Genomic DNA, 14,617 nt, shown 5'->3' on the forward strand with positions numbered 1-14,617 from the left:
AAACTGATAAAGGCAGTAAGAGAGTGAGGTTCTGCAAAACTGAGCCAAGAGTGCAACACCATCATCTTCTGACGCTAGCAATTAAACTGCTGGAGAGAGATTTCTGTTGTAATGAATCCTGAAGACTGCTTTTCTATATGGATATATAGGGGGAAGACAGACACATCTGAAAAAATATCTTCTGAATATCTGCTGAAAAATATCAGAATATCTGCTGAAAAAATATCTTCTGCTCTCTCCAAGGGCGGACACACCGCCAGCTCCGGAACACAGCTGCAGCAAATCCGCACAAACACCAACTCCAGCCGTCCCGTCAATAAATAATTTAATGAGGTTACAGTTCTGCAAGAAACCACGCCAGCAGCCCCCCCCAGCCCCCGCCTCGCCCCGCCGGCCGCAAACGGCCGCCGCGCCAGCCGCCCGCCGGAACGCACGGATCTTCACAGAATACAGCGCTGCAGGCCCAGGCGCTCGCACACCGGTGACACGCTCGCCTCGGTGGGAAGCACCCGTGCGGCGCCCGCCCCCAGCCCCCCAGCTCCCCCCGGCCAGCTCCTGCCCCAGGGACCGTGCGTTAGGGGAGGGGGAGAGCCCAGACCCACAGGTACCAAACAGAAAACCACGGGGGTGGTGAGATGAGGAGGAAGGCTGCAGCAAGGCTCCCTGCCGCAGGCGGTGAAGATGACTCCGGCGGAGCGCAGCCAGCCGTCAGAACGGGAGTCGCTTCAGCTGCTCGTACGTGATGAAAAACTGGAGGGAAGGTCAAGGAACGGGGCCAAACACACCCTGATAGAGGGGATTGTAAGAAATGTGAAACTATAACAAAAAGGCTTAATATTTTCTAGTTTTTAGTAGTCTTTAGTACTGTAACTTGTATTTCTGTGTGCATAGTGATCTAACGATGTAACTGTTACACTAATCCCTGTTTTCTCATTAAGGAATGTAGTGGAAGGACATGAGCACACGCTATCACAGTCGTTAGACAAAATAATGAAGTGAAACAAAAGTGGTCTTGGTTCCCAGCAAATAATTGGGATAACTGTGGGATAAAAGAGACTCCTCAATAATTCTACTCCAGACAGCCCGGCCTTGGGAGGGCAAATGCGCCAAGCTCCAGAGATAAGGAGGCACCCAGAGACCAACAAGAGCGGAGCCAAGTGACCTGAAGGACACGGTATACGTGATCCTAGAACTGAGTCTGCGCAGAAACAAATGTCAATCAGTGAACAGCATGATGAAGAGGATGGGCCTTCATCTTGGGACCCCCGAAGACCACTCAAAGATGCTAACAGACATGCGTGAAAAATATTTACATATGCTAATTAGTTCCTAGAAATATAATGAATATTTACATGTGTGATTGTATTTAACCTGAAGCAACAGGGTGTCTGGCGCGCACGTTTGGAGGAGAAATCCCCCGTGTGCCCGGCGCCGCGATAAAGAATCCCTGCTGAGCAGTGTACATTGTACTGTTAGGTTTTTCCTACCGGATCTTCAAATCAACCCGGCCGTGCCTGGCAAGGCGAGGCAGGGAGAGCATCGGCACCGTCCAGCTGAAGAGCGGCGCGGGGAAGCCGCTCTGCCGGGCAGCATCGACCGACCCACACGGGGAAGCCTGAGCTGCGGGACAAGAGGTACCAGGAGAGGGCAGAGACCGACCCGGCAGCAAACCAGCCCCGGCTCGCCGAGACCACTGAGAAAGGGAGGTGGCTCTAACCCCAGGCTGGAAGGTCTGTAAAACAAGCGATGCCCACTATCACAGAGCGCAAGAAGGATCCAGCGCAGCAACGCTGGTGCCGCAGAGCAGGTCAGCACCCGTCTGGGAGCAGCAGAACGCTCCCCAGGCTTCCCTCCCCCAACAGGAGCCGACCCAGGATCCGCAGCACCTCCGGAGCGCGGGCCAGCGGGAAAGCCTCCAGCCAAGCACCCGAGAGCCCTCGCTCTCCCGGAGAGCAGCCGTGCTGCCGCGCTGCGGTGCCTGCGCTGGCCGCCCGCAGAGCTGTCGGAAGCAGCAGTCGCAGCGGCGGCAGTGCTTGGCCCCTGAACCAGCAGCAGCCACCTCACAGCTCGCGTCTGTCCAAGCAGGACAGGGGCCTCTACTCTGCCCTGGTGAGGCCCCATCTGGAGTACTCTGTCCAGCTCTGGGCCCCAGTTCAAGAAAGAGGAGGAGCTACTGGAGAGAGTCCAGCGGAGGGCTACGAGGATGGTGAGGGGACTGGAGCATCTCTCCTACAAGGAGAGGCTGAGGGAGCTGGGCTTGTTCAGCCTGGAGAAGAGAAGGCTGAGAGGGGACCTTAGAAATGCCTCTAAATATCTGCAGGGTGGGGGTCAGGAGGATGGGGCCAGGCTCTTTCCAGTGGTGCCCAGCGACAGGACAAGGGGCAACGGGCACAAACTGAAGCAGAGGAAGCTCCAGCTGAACACGAGGAAGAACTTCTTCCCTCTGAGGGTGATGGAGCCCTGGCCCAGGCTGCCCAGGGAGGCTGTGGAGTCTCCTTCTCTGGAGATATTCCAGACCCGCCGGGACGCGGTGCTGTGCAGCCTGCTCTGGGTGACCCTGCTTCGGCAGGGGGCTGGGCTGGGTGACCCACAGAGGTCCCTGCCAACCCCCGCCATGCTGGGATTCTGTGGGCTCTGGGCTGCCACAGGGCAGACAGAGAGGAGCCCCACCACAGCGTCTGCTCCGCGCTTTCCTCCACAGCTCACTCCTCCCCCGCCTGTCCGTACCCACGACCTCCCCGCAGCTCGCTGAAGGATACGATGATGTTCCAGGGACCCAGCCGGAGCCAGTTGGGCCAGAAACCTTTATAGAGCGCGAAGAAACCCTCGCTCTTCCATGTCTGGGAGGAGAGAAGAGACAGATCGGTCATGAGACACACCGGGTCCGCGCTCTGCCCATCCTCCTAACGCCACGTGTGCCCTAACAGACCTCCACGCTGCTGCAGCACGCAGGCAGGCCGGCACAGACGCGCCCGCGCTGCGTGCAGTGTCCCTGACAGCCTACGAACCCAACCAAACCCCAAAAAGCTTTGCCCCGCGAGGCGGGGAGCTGCTCAAGCTGACGGCGACCGCAGGAAAGCGACCCCAGGCCCTCCTCTGCTGTGTCCCAAACACGCGCCAACACGCGCGCTCTGCCGGTGCAGCATCTCCCCGCTCCCACCCGCGGCGTGCGGCGCTGGAATCCGGCCGGCCCCCCGCCCCCCTCACCTCCTTACCTTCACCAGGCCATCCAGCGTGCCCTTATAGAGCTCCGTGCTGCCCACGATCGCCCGCTGGTTCATCATCCGCGTCCGCACCACGTCCACCGGGTTGGAGGCGACGGCCCCAGCCAGCCCGCAGGTGAAACTGGAACTACACACAGCGAGAGGGGAGAGAGGAGCAGCTCTGAGCGCGGCCGTCCCTCCACACAAGCACAGGAGAGCATCTTTCACTGGATTTTACGGAAGGCTTTTAGCAATCCACGCTGGCAGCACTACCTGCTCCCGCCCAGGAGCCAGGCAGAGGGGGAACCAGGCCACCTCGGGAGCCCCGGGAGCTCGGGGAAGGGCAGCACTCGGCTTCGGCTACTCCAGAGCCTCGCCAGAGCCCCCGGCGGGGTCTCCACAGGGCAACCCGCAGCCCAGCAAGCGTCTCCGGGTGCTGTCAAGGTGACACAGACCTGAAAGCAGCCTCTTGGAAGTGCACATCCTTCTCCCCAGAGCAAACATTTCTTCGGGGCGGGGAAGGAGGGAGGAAGACCAAGGGCAGCAAGAGGGAGCATGCAGCTGCCAGTCTCCTCCCTCCGCGTATGGTCTAGTGCTGGTCGCCTTCAGCCCACAGCAGGCAAACCCAACAGAAGCACTGCAGCATCTCCAGCTAAAGTGTCTGCCAGAAGAACAGGAAAATGTAGGTGAAGAAAGACTCTGGGAGGTCTCTAACCCACCCGCTGCTCAGAGCAGGCTGACTTCAGGGTCCTGCCAGCTTTGCAAGGCTCTGTTCGCCTCGCCCAGCTCTCACAGCGACGGCTGCAAGGTGACGGGGTCGGTAGGGACGAGGACCCAGGGCTGGAGCAGCTCTCGGCCGGCTGCCACAGGCAGTCCCACGCCTGGAACGCCGGCCTTGCTCCTGCCAGGGCGCCGACACCGAGCGACACTCCTGGGCATCGGCCAGCAGAAATCACGCTGCCATGTCACGTCAACAAAGGCTTCAAGCGGGTCTCGCCCCAAATCCCACCTCGCTCCTCCGCTCCGCGCAGCCCTGCCGAGCCGGGAGAGTGCGGCAGCTGCGGCAAATACTCACACGAAGTGGGCGAAGATGGTGTCACCCATCAGGCCGGACAGAATTAAGTGCTTCTTGGTGATGTCGTAGACCGGCAGTTCCACCCCGACCACGATGGCAGCTCTCTGGGCCGTCGGGACGACACCCTGCAGAGCACAGACGCCGGTCACGAGCGCCAGCGGCTGCGTGGGGACGGCGGCTCATGTCACATCTCCCCCGGCTCCTCCTCGCCCACCTCGCAGCCGCAGCTCTCCAGGCAGACCAGCTCACCATCTCCCAGCTTTACTCCAAAGTAAAGAGGGATTCCTCCACCCTGGCAGCGTTACTCCAGCGAGAGGAACTGCACATCGCTTCTCCCCTCCCAGCCACCGGCACCGGGCGATCGCCCGCTCACCCTCCCCACGGAGCAGCACCCACCCCTGTCAGATGCCCTCCGCACCCCAAGAGCAGCAGCTGCTCAAGGAGCTGGGGCTCCAGCTCCTCCCTGCCACACGCCAGCAGAGAGCGTCTGCGTCGGCGAGGCTTTTAACTCCGGAGGTTTTATGTGTTGGAAGAGCTGCTGCCGGCAGGACGGTGATCTGGGAACCGGCAAGACAATTACGGGAACAACAGGGCGAGGGAGCTTCTCCTCCCCCTCTGCTCTGCCCTGGGGAGGCCCCATCTGCAGTGCTGTGACCAGTGCTGGGCTCCCCACTTCAAGAAAGATGAGGAGCTACTGGAGAGAGTCCAGTGGAGGGCTACGAGGATGGTGAGGGGACTGGAGCATCTCTCCTACGAGGAGAGGCTGAGGGAGCTGGGCTTGTTCAGCCTGGAGAAGAGAAGGCTGAGAGGGGACCTTAGAAATGCCTCTAAATATCTGCAGGGTGGGGGTCAGGAGGACGGGGCCAGACTCTTTCCGGGGGTGCCCAGCGACAGGACAAGGGGCAACGGGCACAAACTGAAGCAGAGGAAGCTCCAGCTGAACCCGAGGAAGAACTTCTTCCCTCTGAGGGTGACAGAGCCCTGGCCCAGGCTGCCCAGAGGGGCTGTGGAGTCTTCTTCTCTGGAGATATTCCAGACCCGCCTGGCCGCGGTGCTGTGCCCCCTGCTCTGGGTGACCCTGCTTGGGCAGGGGGTTGGGCTGGGTGACCCACAGAGGGCCCTGCCAGCCCTGACCATGCTGGGATTCTGCGATTCTGTGAATCATCTCCCTTTCTCCAAGCTCAGGGGAGAGGAACCAGCTGCCTTCTGCCCGGGAACAGCCCGGCAAACCCCGCACCAGGAACCAGATAAAAGTGTGCAAATTCTTCTTGCCTTGCCCAACACGGACACGGCAGCAATGCGCAGCGGGGCCGCTCCACAGGAACCCGAACACCGCACACGTCCTCGGGGCAGACCCACGGCATCACGAGAGAGCTCCCGGGTCGTGGGGCCGGCAGCGACCCTTCGGCATGGGCGAACGCCGAGCCAGCCCCCCAGGACAGGACAGGCAGAGCCCTCACCACGCACCACCAGAGCAACGGTGACGAGTCCAAGGACCTTCCAGGTTCGCAGCTCCCGCTGGGCTGAGGCAGCACCCAGCAGCCTCCTCCCGGTTCCTGCCCAGTTCCCAGCCCCGGCACAGCCCCACCAGATGAATGCTGGAACTGGTGAGACTGGTGAGCACGGGTCTTTGCCTCAACGCGAGGGAAGGCTGGAGGGAGCAGACAGTGGTTGTCCCCGACCAGAGAGCAGCCAGACCAGCTCGATCCCTGGAATCCACCGTGAGACCGACCCATCTCTGCACCGCGTCCTGCCTGCAGCTCACCCCAGCAGCACAGAGGGTCTCCCTTCTTTTCTAGTCCTCCCTCCCCTCATCTGTGGCTTTGTCTAGAGAGCAGAAACCGTCTCAAAATAAACACTGGGTCAACACTGGCGGTTGGTTGACTCCTCCTCCCCTTCCCAGGCAGGACACGGCAACAGCCACCCTTCGGTAACAGACTTCAGCGACCCTAAGAGGGAAGAACGGGGCTGCTGCCTGGAAGCAAGCACTGGGATCCCGCAGCTCCCACGCCTGACCTCGCGGCTCGGCGGGCTGCTGGGTAACGGGGCGCGTGGAAGCCCTGCGAGGGAAGGGCAACGCGAGGTTCTCTGACAGAAGCCGGAGAACCGCTGCTAAAACGCGAACGGCAAGGCTTGAGCACCGGTAGCTCCCCTCTGCCTTCAAGCCCAGGAGCTTCCCCAGAAGCCACCGCTCTGCCCGACTCTGCTTGCTCAGAGGGCAAGCGTCCAGGGGTCTATGGCTGCGCAGGCGGGGACAGAGGGCAAATCTGTCCCTCTGCAACTTCAGGAAGCTCCTGCATTATCATCAGTGTCTCTCAGGTTACTTGGAAGAACTTCTCCTCCTCCTCCTCCTCCTCCTCCTCCACATGAGGAAGTGCTCGGCCACTCACGCTCAGAGGGGTCAGTCGCCCTGGTCACGGCGTGCAGGGCCACCTCCGACCGACCCCACCACACCCAAGGCAGAGCGAGGAGAGGGCCCGGCCCCCAGCGCGGGGCCACCCCAGGGACACCCCTGCACCTCAGACTTCACGCACAGCAGCTTCAGCCCTGTGGCAACCAGGTCTGCCCGGCCCCGCGCTGCTGCTGCCACAGCACCGGCCCCGTCTCGGCCGCCGGCACGCTGCTGTCTGTCCGGCAGCCAGACGCAGAGCGTTGCCGCTGCCCTGGGTTCGCAGTTCTCCAGGAGCTGCGCCTGGGCGTAGCGAAGGAGCCGAGGACGCCGTCAGTTGTGCCGCCGGCGGGGGGTTCCAGCGGCTGGCGCTCACCCTCCAGAGGCCTCGGGTGCCCTCCTGCTGGTAGATGTCGATGAAGCTGCCGATCATGCCGCCCTGGAACAAGCTGCCTTGAGCCTGCATTCGAATCTGAAAGGAAGGCGAGAGTCAGCGGGACGAGACCGCGCACCCGGGAGGGCAGAGAGGACGGAGAGCAACGCGGAGCAGAGCGACGGCGCCGTCCACGAGCCCCCTCCCCGCAAACCACGCCGCGACCGACGGTGGGCGAGGGGCAGGGGCAGCAACGGGGGGAAGCAGAGGGCAGAACTCGGAGTGACAGGCAAGGCTCCCGCTCCGAAAGCCGTCTGAGAAGGCTGATCTGCACGGGGAGACACGTGGGAAAGTGCTGCGGGCTCCCTCTGCTCAGAGCAGAGCCACGTCCACCCCGGCAACCCCGCAGCGGGGAGCAGAGGGGACCAGGCAGAACCCATTGGGCCCCAGTTGCTCCACGTAACAGGCAGGACTGGGCAGCGGCGAAGCACGGCGCAGTGACCAGAGGGAAAGGGGCCGAGACGGTCCGAGGAACGGCCAGCTGCCACCCCAGCCGGGGCAACGCAGCCCCCGCCCCACGCCGTACCAGATCTCACCACCTTTATGAGCTGCATTTTTAAAAATCTGCTCATTGCTCTGGGCTCTGGTTCCTGTTCGTAACAACCCCGGCTCAGCAGGGCTGCAGCCAGGGAGAGACGCGTCCTCTCTGGGGAGCGGCGGCTCGGCGTGCCAACCGCAGCCGGCCGGAGCTGCCTCTTACCTTCAGCACGTCTGTGGGGTTGGCGATGGCCGAGGAGATCACCCCCGACACCACTCCGCAGAGCACATTGATCAGCAACGTTTCATCTGCCGTCGAGAAAAGAGAGTCAGGTCCCGACGATCCCCGGAGCAGGCGCGCAGGTCGCAGGGAGCAAGCAAGCAGCTCGTGGAGCAGCGGAGCAGCCCAGCCGGCAGACCCGGCGGCGAGGCTGGGGGAGCAGCGGCTGGCCAGCCCCCGCCAGCCCACCGCAGCTCCGTCCCCACGCCCGGAACGCTCGGCAGCACGCTCCCGGCGAGAAGCGGGCCCCACCGAGGAGCCGAGCAGATCAGACAAGGAAAAGGCTGGGATACACGGCAGTTTTGAACAATTATCCGAGATTTGAGTGCCCAGTGACGCGTTTCACAGAATCACAGAATGGGATCGCCATCTCACGATGGAGACAAGCCAAGAAGAGGAGGACAGAGAGGGACAACCCGGCGCTCCGCACGGCACCCTGACACCGATTTGCTTTGATCTGGAGCCCCAGCGGGCCGCCCTCGGAGCACGCAGCCACCCGGGGAGCACCGAGAGCAGCCGACCCCGGCAGCGACAGTCAGAGGCGATCAGCTCTGGGGAGCGGGCGGAAGGATCCAAGGCTCCCAGGCCCGGCATCAGGGGGACGGTTACGCTGGGGAAAGGCCGAGCCCCTCGCTGGTACTGACCGCAGCGCTTCCCAGAGGAGACCAGGCCACGGGCTGCCCAGGCCTGCGGGGAGACAAACGTTCAGACAGCGGCACCGCACTGGGAAATGCCACGGCAGCAGGAGAGGGGACGCGTGGCCCGGCACGCCGACCACGCGCGGCGAGGGGAGCTCCGGGGGGACCCTGCCACGCTGCGCTTCCCGGCCATCCCGCTCTCCCGGCGCGGAACGGTGTCACGGTATTCCCCCGTGTCACGGCGGGGTTTGACACCGCGCCGGCGGGACTCGGGGCTCCCTCCGCGGCGACGCAGCGGAGCCCTGCCGCTCCGCTCTCCGGGCAGGACCGCAGAGGCCGGGAGCGTTCCAGCGTCCCGTCCCGGCGGTCGGAGCTGAGGCTGCGGGGCCGCACGGGGCAGTTGCTACCCGGCTGTGCCACGCTCGGCACAGGGACTCAGCCTGCAGCTGGAAGGCAGGAGGGACTCGCTGCGGGAGCCGGCAGCCCGCGCAACACCTGATGTGCAGACGGGACGCGATGTCCTCCCTGAGCCCAACCAGCAAGGAGAGCTGCGCCTGCGTCAGCGGCACCTTTTTTATTTGGCTCCAACGCCACAGAACGGAGGCAAAGGCTGGGGACCGGGCAGGCGTCGGGCTCGGGGCCGCGGGCAGTGCCACGCGCGGCGGGATTCACGCCTGCGTCAGAACCCATTCTCGCCAGCACTGCACAAACAAACCCGCCGGAACTCTGTCCGCCTCGGTGGGAATCTACAGCCGGGGAGCACGGAGAGGAAGGAATGCAGTGCAGCCAGCGCCGGACCTCACGCCGCGGCGCCCGCGGCCACCCGCTCGCTGCCGCTGACCTTCCAGGCGATCCACGAACAGCCGCTTCAGGCTCTGGTAAATGCCGATCTTTATGGTGCCGTAGGACGCCTGCCGCAGCAACGCCGGGGCGATCCTGCGCGGGGAGCAGAGGAGACCGCTGAGCCCCCGGCGCGGGGTCCCCCGGCCGGCCCCGCGCAGCCGCTCCCCCCGGGGCAGAGCCCGGCCAGCAGACCCTCCCGAGGAGCGGCCCTGCGCGGAAGCTCCCCACCACCGACACCAGGCAGGAAGCTCTCGACGCCAGAAGAGAAGGCTGAGAGGGGACCTTCGAAATGCCTCTAAATATCTGCAGGGTGGGGGTCAGGAGGACGGGGCCAGACCCTTTCCAGTGGTGCCCAGCGACAGGACAAGGGGCAACGGGCACAAACTGAAGCAGAGGAAGCTCCAGCTGAACACGGGGAAGAACTTCTTCCCTCTGAGGGTGACGGAGCCCTGGCCCAGGCTGCCCAGGGAGGCTGTGGAGTCTCCTTCTCTGGAGATATTCCAGACCTGCCTGGACGCGGTGCTGTGCAGCCTGCTCTGGGTGACCCTGCTTGGGCAGGGGGTTGGGCTGGGGGATCCCCGGAGGGCCCTGCCAACCCCTGCCATGTTGGGATTCTGCGATTCTGTGACGCCAGCGCAGAGGTGCTGCTTTATCGCTCCGAGCTTGTGTCACCCTGTTACACACACATGCACTACACTTCCCGGAATGTTTATACATATTTATACTATGTCCTGGGCCTAATGATCATATTTGCATGGTCATGATGCCTGCAGCCTGGGTCAGCTCACTGAGTAGCCTGTGGGTTTCTCAAGCTCCTTATCCTGGTTTCAGCTGGTGGCTGCTGGTTTAGCTGCACCTCCTCGGGACGCGCCAGTTACACGGCCTGGGGTGCGTTCTGCCCTCTGGCCTCTGACAGCCAGCCCACGGCTTCTGCGTGTTCTCTGTGGGGTTCCTTCACCCAACCCCAGCCCGGCAGGGACCTCTGGGGTCACCCAGCCCAACCCCCTGCCCAAGCAGGGTCACCCACAGCAGGCTGCACAGCACCGCGGCCAGGCGGGGCTGGAATATCTCCAGAGAAGGAGACTCCACAGCCTCCCTGGGCAGCCTGGGCCAGGGCTCCGTCACCCTCAGAGGGAAGAAGTTCTTCCTCATCTTCAGCTGGAGCTTCCTCTGCTTCAGTTTGTGCCCGTTGCCCCTTGTCCTGTCGCTGGGCACCACTGGAAAGAGTCTGGCCCCGTCCTCCTGACCCCCACCCTGCAGATATTTCGAGGCATTTCTAAGGTCCCCTCGCAGCCTTCTCTTCTCCAGGCTGAACAAGCCCAGCTCCCTCAGCCTCTCCTCGTAGGAGAGATGCTCCAGGCCCCTCCTCATCCTCGCAGCCCTGTGCTGGGCTCTCTCCAGGAGCTCCTCCTCACCGCTCTTACACGTCGCAGACTCCCTGTGCATCACAGCCCCCCCGCACCATCACCCCCCCGGACACCATCACGCACCCCGTACATCATCACCCCCCGCCCCCCCCGCAGTGCGGCAGCCCCACGCCCCCCCCCCCACACCCGGAGCCCGCAGGGGGGTCCCGGGGGGGGTCCCGGAGGGGGTCCCGGGTGTCCCCGCGCTCCTTACCCCGAGTACAGCGCGCGGCCGCCCTCCTCGCGGCAGATGCGGAAGAGCGCGTGGAACATCCCGCGGTAGCGGGGCTCGCGGCTCCGCGCGCCGCCGCCCTGGCCCTGCACCTGCAGCCGCGTCTTGGTCAGGTCCACGGGGAAGGTGCCTGGGGGGGGGGAGCGGCCCTCAGCGCCCGGCCCCCCGCCGAACCCCGGCCCCCCGCCGAACCCCGGCCCCCCGCCGCCCCCCGGCCCTCCCCGCCTCACCGAACTCGGCCACCATGGAGGCGAGCCCGCCGTAGACGAAGGGTTTCCAGTTCAGCGCGGACATGGCATGGCGGGGCGAGGCCGGCGCCGAACCGAGCCCGGGGCCTCCCTCCGCGCTGCGCGCCCGTGCCCAACCGGAAGCGCGCGGCAGGGCGGGGCGGGGCGCGAGCATCCACACCCCCCACCCTCGGCTCAGCCCTCGGGGGCGGCAAACCCCCCCCCTCGGGGCTACCAACCCTCCCTCCAGGGCGACCCAGCCCCCCACACACCCCCCAGGAGACCAACCCCCCCCCCCCCCCGTGGAGGCCGGCGGGATCCGTTCTCCCCCCCGCTTCCCCCCCGCCGTCCGGGCCGCTGGCCGCAGGCCCGCTCCCGGGGCCGGGGACAGAGCTCCCGGGACGGGCTCCTGCTCAACAGGGAACATTTTATTAAAAATAAACCCAAAAACAAGCCAGATCCCACCCAGCCGCCCCCTCCCCCTCCCCCCAGGACCCCGAGCCGGTGTGGGGGGCCCCCCCAAGACCCCACCGCTCTCCCGCTGCCGTGCAAGAGGGGAGACACCCCCCCCCCCCCCCCAGGCCCGGCAGTCTGGGGGGACAGGGCCCTGCCGCTCCCTGGGACACCGGGTGGTCTCATCCCACTCTGCAGCACAGGGCATCAGGGCGAGGGGTCCGTCCCGAGGGGCACAGGGAGGCGCGGAGCAGGGTCGGGGCCCCCCCGGCCCCCCCAGGGCTCAGCAGCGGCTGGAGGCTCTCGCCGAGCCCCGCTCGCCGGGCCGGGCCTGGGGGTCCGCAGTGCTGCGCTCCCGGGCTCTGCCTGCCGCCCTGCCGTGCCCATCACCCTTCCTCCCGGCCTCCTCGCTCCTCTCCCTCTTGTCCCACAGATCACTCCGTGCCCTCGGCTCCTGGCGGCTCGGCTCCCCGCTGCGCTGCTCCCCGCTGCGCTCCGCCGGCCGCCGGGGCCTCCGCTGCTCCTCGTCGCGCTGTGGCCTCCTCGCCGAGCCCTCACCGGGCGGCTGGCTCCCGCCGGCGTAGCGCTCGTAGCCGGGGTCCTCCTTCTCCTTCTTGATGCGGACCCCGGAGTGCGTCTCCGCGGCGGACGCCGTCCTCTCCGCGGCCTGGCAGTTCTGCTTCTGCCGCTCCCGCCGGCTCTTCTCCTCTGAAGCACGAGGGGCAGCCGTCAGGGCGGGCAGCAAGCGCTGCCTCAGCCCCCCGCGCTCTGCCGGGCAGCTCTCCCCCTCCCCTCCCACGCCAAGTTCTGCCCTGGTCCCCAGCTCCCCAGCCTGCCTCCCCCTGGCAGAGCCCCTGCTCCCAACCCCAGCTTTGCTCCTCCAGCTCCAGCCATCCCACTCCCCCCTTCGACACTGGCCCCGCCGCGTTGGTCCCAGCCGGGACAGCGAGCACCTCCCTTTCGCTCCCCTTCCCCACCGACATCCGCGCAGTAACGACACCGCGATCCGCCCCGCCGACATTCTCCAGACCCAACGCTGCTCTTCCCTCTCCCTCTCATTTTGGTGTGTCTCCTCGGCGCTCTGGAGCAACACCCCGTCCCCACCCTCAGTTCTGCTGCCTGTTTCCTTCCCTCCAACCCTCCTGCAGTGGGACTCCAGCCTGACTGACGTGCCCCCTGCCCCAGGTGCCATCCGTCCCCCGTCCCCCTCGCAGCACGGCGCTGAGCCCCTCGCTCCTTCAGGGTCGGGTCTCAAACCCCGACAGCGCGGGGGCTCAGCTGCAGCGGAGCTCGAAACAAAAAACTGCCAGAAATTCTTCCCCAGACGTGGAACGCGGCCCCAGACCGCTGCTGCCCGTTCCCGCCGGCCGCAGGCAGAGCCCGGCCCAGTGAGGGAAGGTCCCTCCGCTGCCAGCCCAGCTCCCTGGGAGCCGCAGCCCACCTCAGCCGGGTGCTGCCTGGAAGGGGTCAGCACGGCCCAGCCCGCAGCTCCCCGCACTCCGCTGGCCCTCACAGGGGTAGCTGGCAAAGTCGCAGACTGGTTTGGGTGGGGAGGGACCTCTCCAGGCCAAGCCAGACACGGACTGAGTGCGGGCACCCAGCCGCCCGTCGGGAGATCGCAGAGCCAAGCCCGCACGTCAGGCCCGTGGCTCCTCTCCAGAGCACACCCGGCCCCAGCGCTGCCCCGAGCCAAGGGCCCTCGCGAGGCCGAGGGCTCCGCGCAGACCCAGCGGCAGGGCTGGCAGGAACACGCCTCACCTTTCCGCTTTTTTACGGGCACGTCACCATCTTCCGACAGGGAATCGGACGACACGTGAGGCGGCGTTTTAACTCCACAGCCCTTCGCGTGGAGGGTTTTTGTGACGTCATCCAAGTCATCGGAGTCTTTGGGGGGCCGGTAGTTGGCCACGTGGTCCACTCGAATGGTCCTCCCTTTGATCTACAAGCGGAGCCCGGCTGTCAGTGATGGCACGGAGCCGCTCCCAGGCGCCGCGGGTCGCCCACCACCCGCGCTGCCGGGGCTCCCGCCCGCCGCGTGGCCGCACCTCGGGAGCCGTGGTGGGCAGGCCCGGGCTGCCTCACTCACCTTGATCCCATTGAAGTTGTCGACAGCGAGAACGGTGCTCCTCTGGTCCTCGTAGCACAGAAAGCAAAAGCCTTTGGACTTGCCAGTCTTCTTGTCCCGCACCAGGTTGATGTTGACGACCTCCCCGTACCTGCAACGGATGCTCAGCACCCGAGGCGGCGGCCGGGGCGCGGCAGGGCCGGGGGCTGCGGCACTTACTGCGAGAAGACGCAGATGACATCTCCCTCCGTCAGCTCGTAGGGCAGCCCGCCTTTGGGGAGCGGGAGAGGGGGGAGAAGAGAAGGGAAGGGGGCACCGGTGGCCCGGCCCGGCCCGTCACACCATCCCCCCCAGACCCTGGCCGCCCCCCGGCCTGGCCCGGGTCCCGGCCCCACCACCTCGCCCCCCGCCCAGCCGCCCCCCGGCCCGGCCCGTCCCCACGCCCCCCCCCCCCAGGCCCCGGCCCGGCCCGGCCCGGCCCGGCCCCGCCCCGGCCCGGCCCCGGCCCGTACCTACGAAGACCCAGGCGCTGTCCTTGTACTCCGCGTGCCACGACACGGCCTCCTGCACGCCCAGCTCCGCCTCCCGCGCGTTCAGCTCGTTGATCAGCTTCACCTTCGTCAGGGGGCTGAGGGCGAGGGCACCGTCAGCACCGGGACCGGACCAGACCGGCGAGGCCTCCCCTCCCTCCCCGTCCTCTCAGACTTACTTCATGGCGGCGGCGCACACTGCGCATGCGCCGAGAGACGCGCATGCGCGCCGCGCTCCGCCCAAGCCGAGCAGAGACGGAAATAGACGAGACGAGCCGAACGCAGATGAGTGGTGACGAAGCGACACGAACGGAGCCGAGTGCAGCCGAACCGAGCCGAGTGCAGCCGAACCGAGCCGAGTGTAGC

The 14,617-nt window shown here is 65.6% G+C and overlaps 2 protein-coding genes across 3 annotated transcripts; both read right to left on the reverse strand.

Annotated features, from left to right (window-relative positions):
* Window positions 1-367: 367 nt before the first annotated feature.
* Window positions 368-11,350, reverse strand: SLC25A14 (solute carrier family 25 member 14). Of its 2 annotated transcripts, XM_075435793.1 has the most exons (9): window positions 11,207-11,350; window positions 10,959-11,106; window positions 9,337-9,431; window positions 7,801-7,886; window positions 7,044-7,139; window positions 4,279-4,403; window positions 3,216-3,351; window positions 2,760-2,840; window positions 368-750 (listed from the first exon to the last, which is right to left on the reverse strand). In XM_075435793.1, the coding sequence occupies exons 1-9, from the start codon at window positions 11,268-11,270 to the stop codon at window positions 709-711; spliced, it is 873 nt and encodes a 290-aa protein (XP_075291908.1). In that variant the 5' UTR covers window positions 11,271-11,350; the 3' UTR covers window positions 368-708. The 2 variants fall into 2 exon arrangements, with proteins under 2 accessions (XP_075291908.1, XP_075291907.1); XM_075435792.1 differs by lacking the exons at window positions 368-750; window positions 2,760-2,840; window positions 3,216-3,351 and adding an exon at window positions 3,403-3,864.
* Window positions 11,351-11,743: 393 nt separating this feature from the next.
* RBMX2 (RNA binding motif protein X-linked 2) lies at window positions 11,744-14,560 on the reverse strand. The gene is made up of 6 exons (XM_075435693.1): window positions 14,431-14,560; window positions 14,234-14,349; window positions 13,941-13,992; window positions 13,743-13,872; window positions 13,415-13,595; window positions 11,744-12,364 (listed from the first exon to the last, which is right to left on the reverse strand). Exons 1-6 carry the CDS (start codon window positions 14,433-14,435, stop codon window positions 11,940-11,942), a joined length of 909 nt encoding a protein of 302 aa, XP_075291808.1. The 5' UTR covers window positions 14,436-14,560; the 3' UTR covers window positions 11,744-11,939.
* Between the last annotated feature and the right edge of the window lie 57 nt (window positions 14,561-14,617).

This window comes from Opisthocomus hoazin, chromosome 14 (genome assembly GCF_030867145.1).
Source record: "Opisthocomus hoazin isolate bOpiHoa1 chromosome 14, bOpiHoa1.hap1, whole genome shotgun sequence".
In the NCBI taxonomy this organism is placed as follows: domain Eukaryota; kingdom Metazoa; phylum Chordata; class Aves; order Opisthocomiformes; family Opisthocomidae; genus Opisthocomus; species Opisthocomus hoazin.

Bases quoted from the DNA above. Each gene is read 5' to 3' on its own strand.
- SLC25A14 (XM_075435792.1), bottom strand. From the start codon at position 11,270: ATGTCCGCGCTGAACTGGAAACCCTTCGTCTACGGCGGGCTCGCCTCC. The intron at 11,107-11,206 runs GTGAGGCGGGGA...CCCCCCCCCCAG, and splicing joins CTCCATGGTGGCCGAGTTCG to GCACCTTCCCCGTGGACCTG. The intron at 9,432-10,958 runs GTAAGGAGCGCG...CTCCCCGCGCAG, and splicing joins GGCCGCGCGCTGTACTCGGG to GATCGCCCCGGCGTTGCTGC.
- RBMX2 (XM_075435693.1), bottom strand. The intron at 13,873-13,940 runs GTAAGTGCCGCA...CATCCGTTGCAG, and splicing joins GTCATCTGCGTCTTCTCGCA to GTACGGGGAGGTCGTCAACA. The intron at 13,596-13,742 runs GTGAGTGAGGCA...CTCCGCTTGTAG, and splicing joins ACAACTTCAATGGGATCAAG to ATCAAAGGGAGGACCATTCG.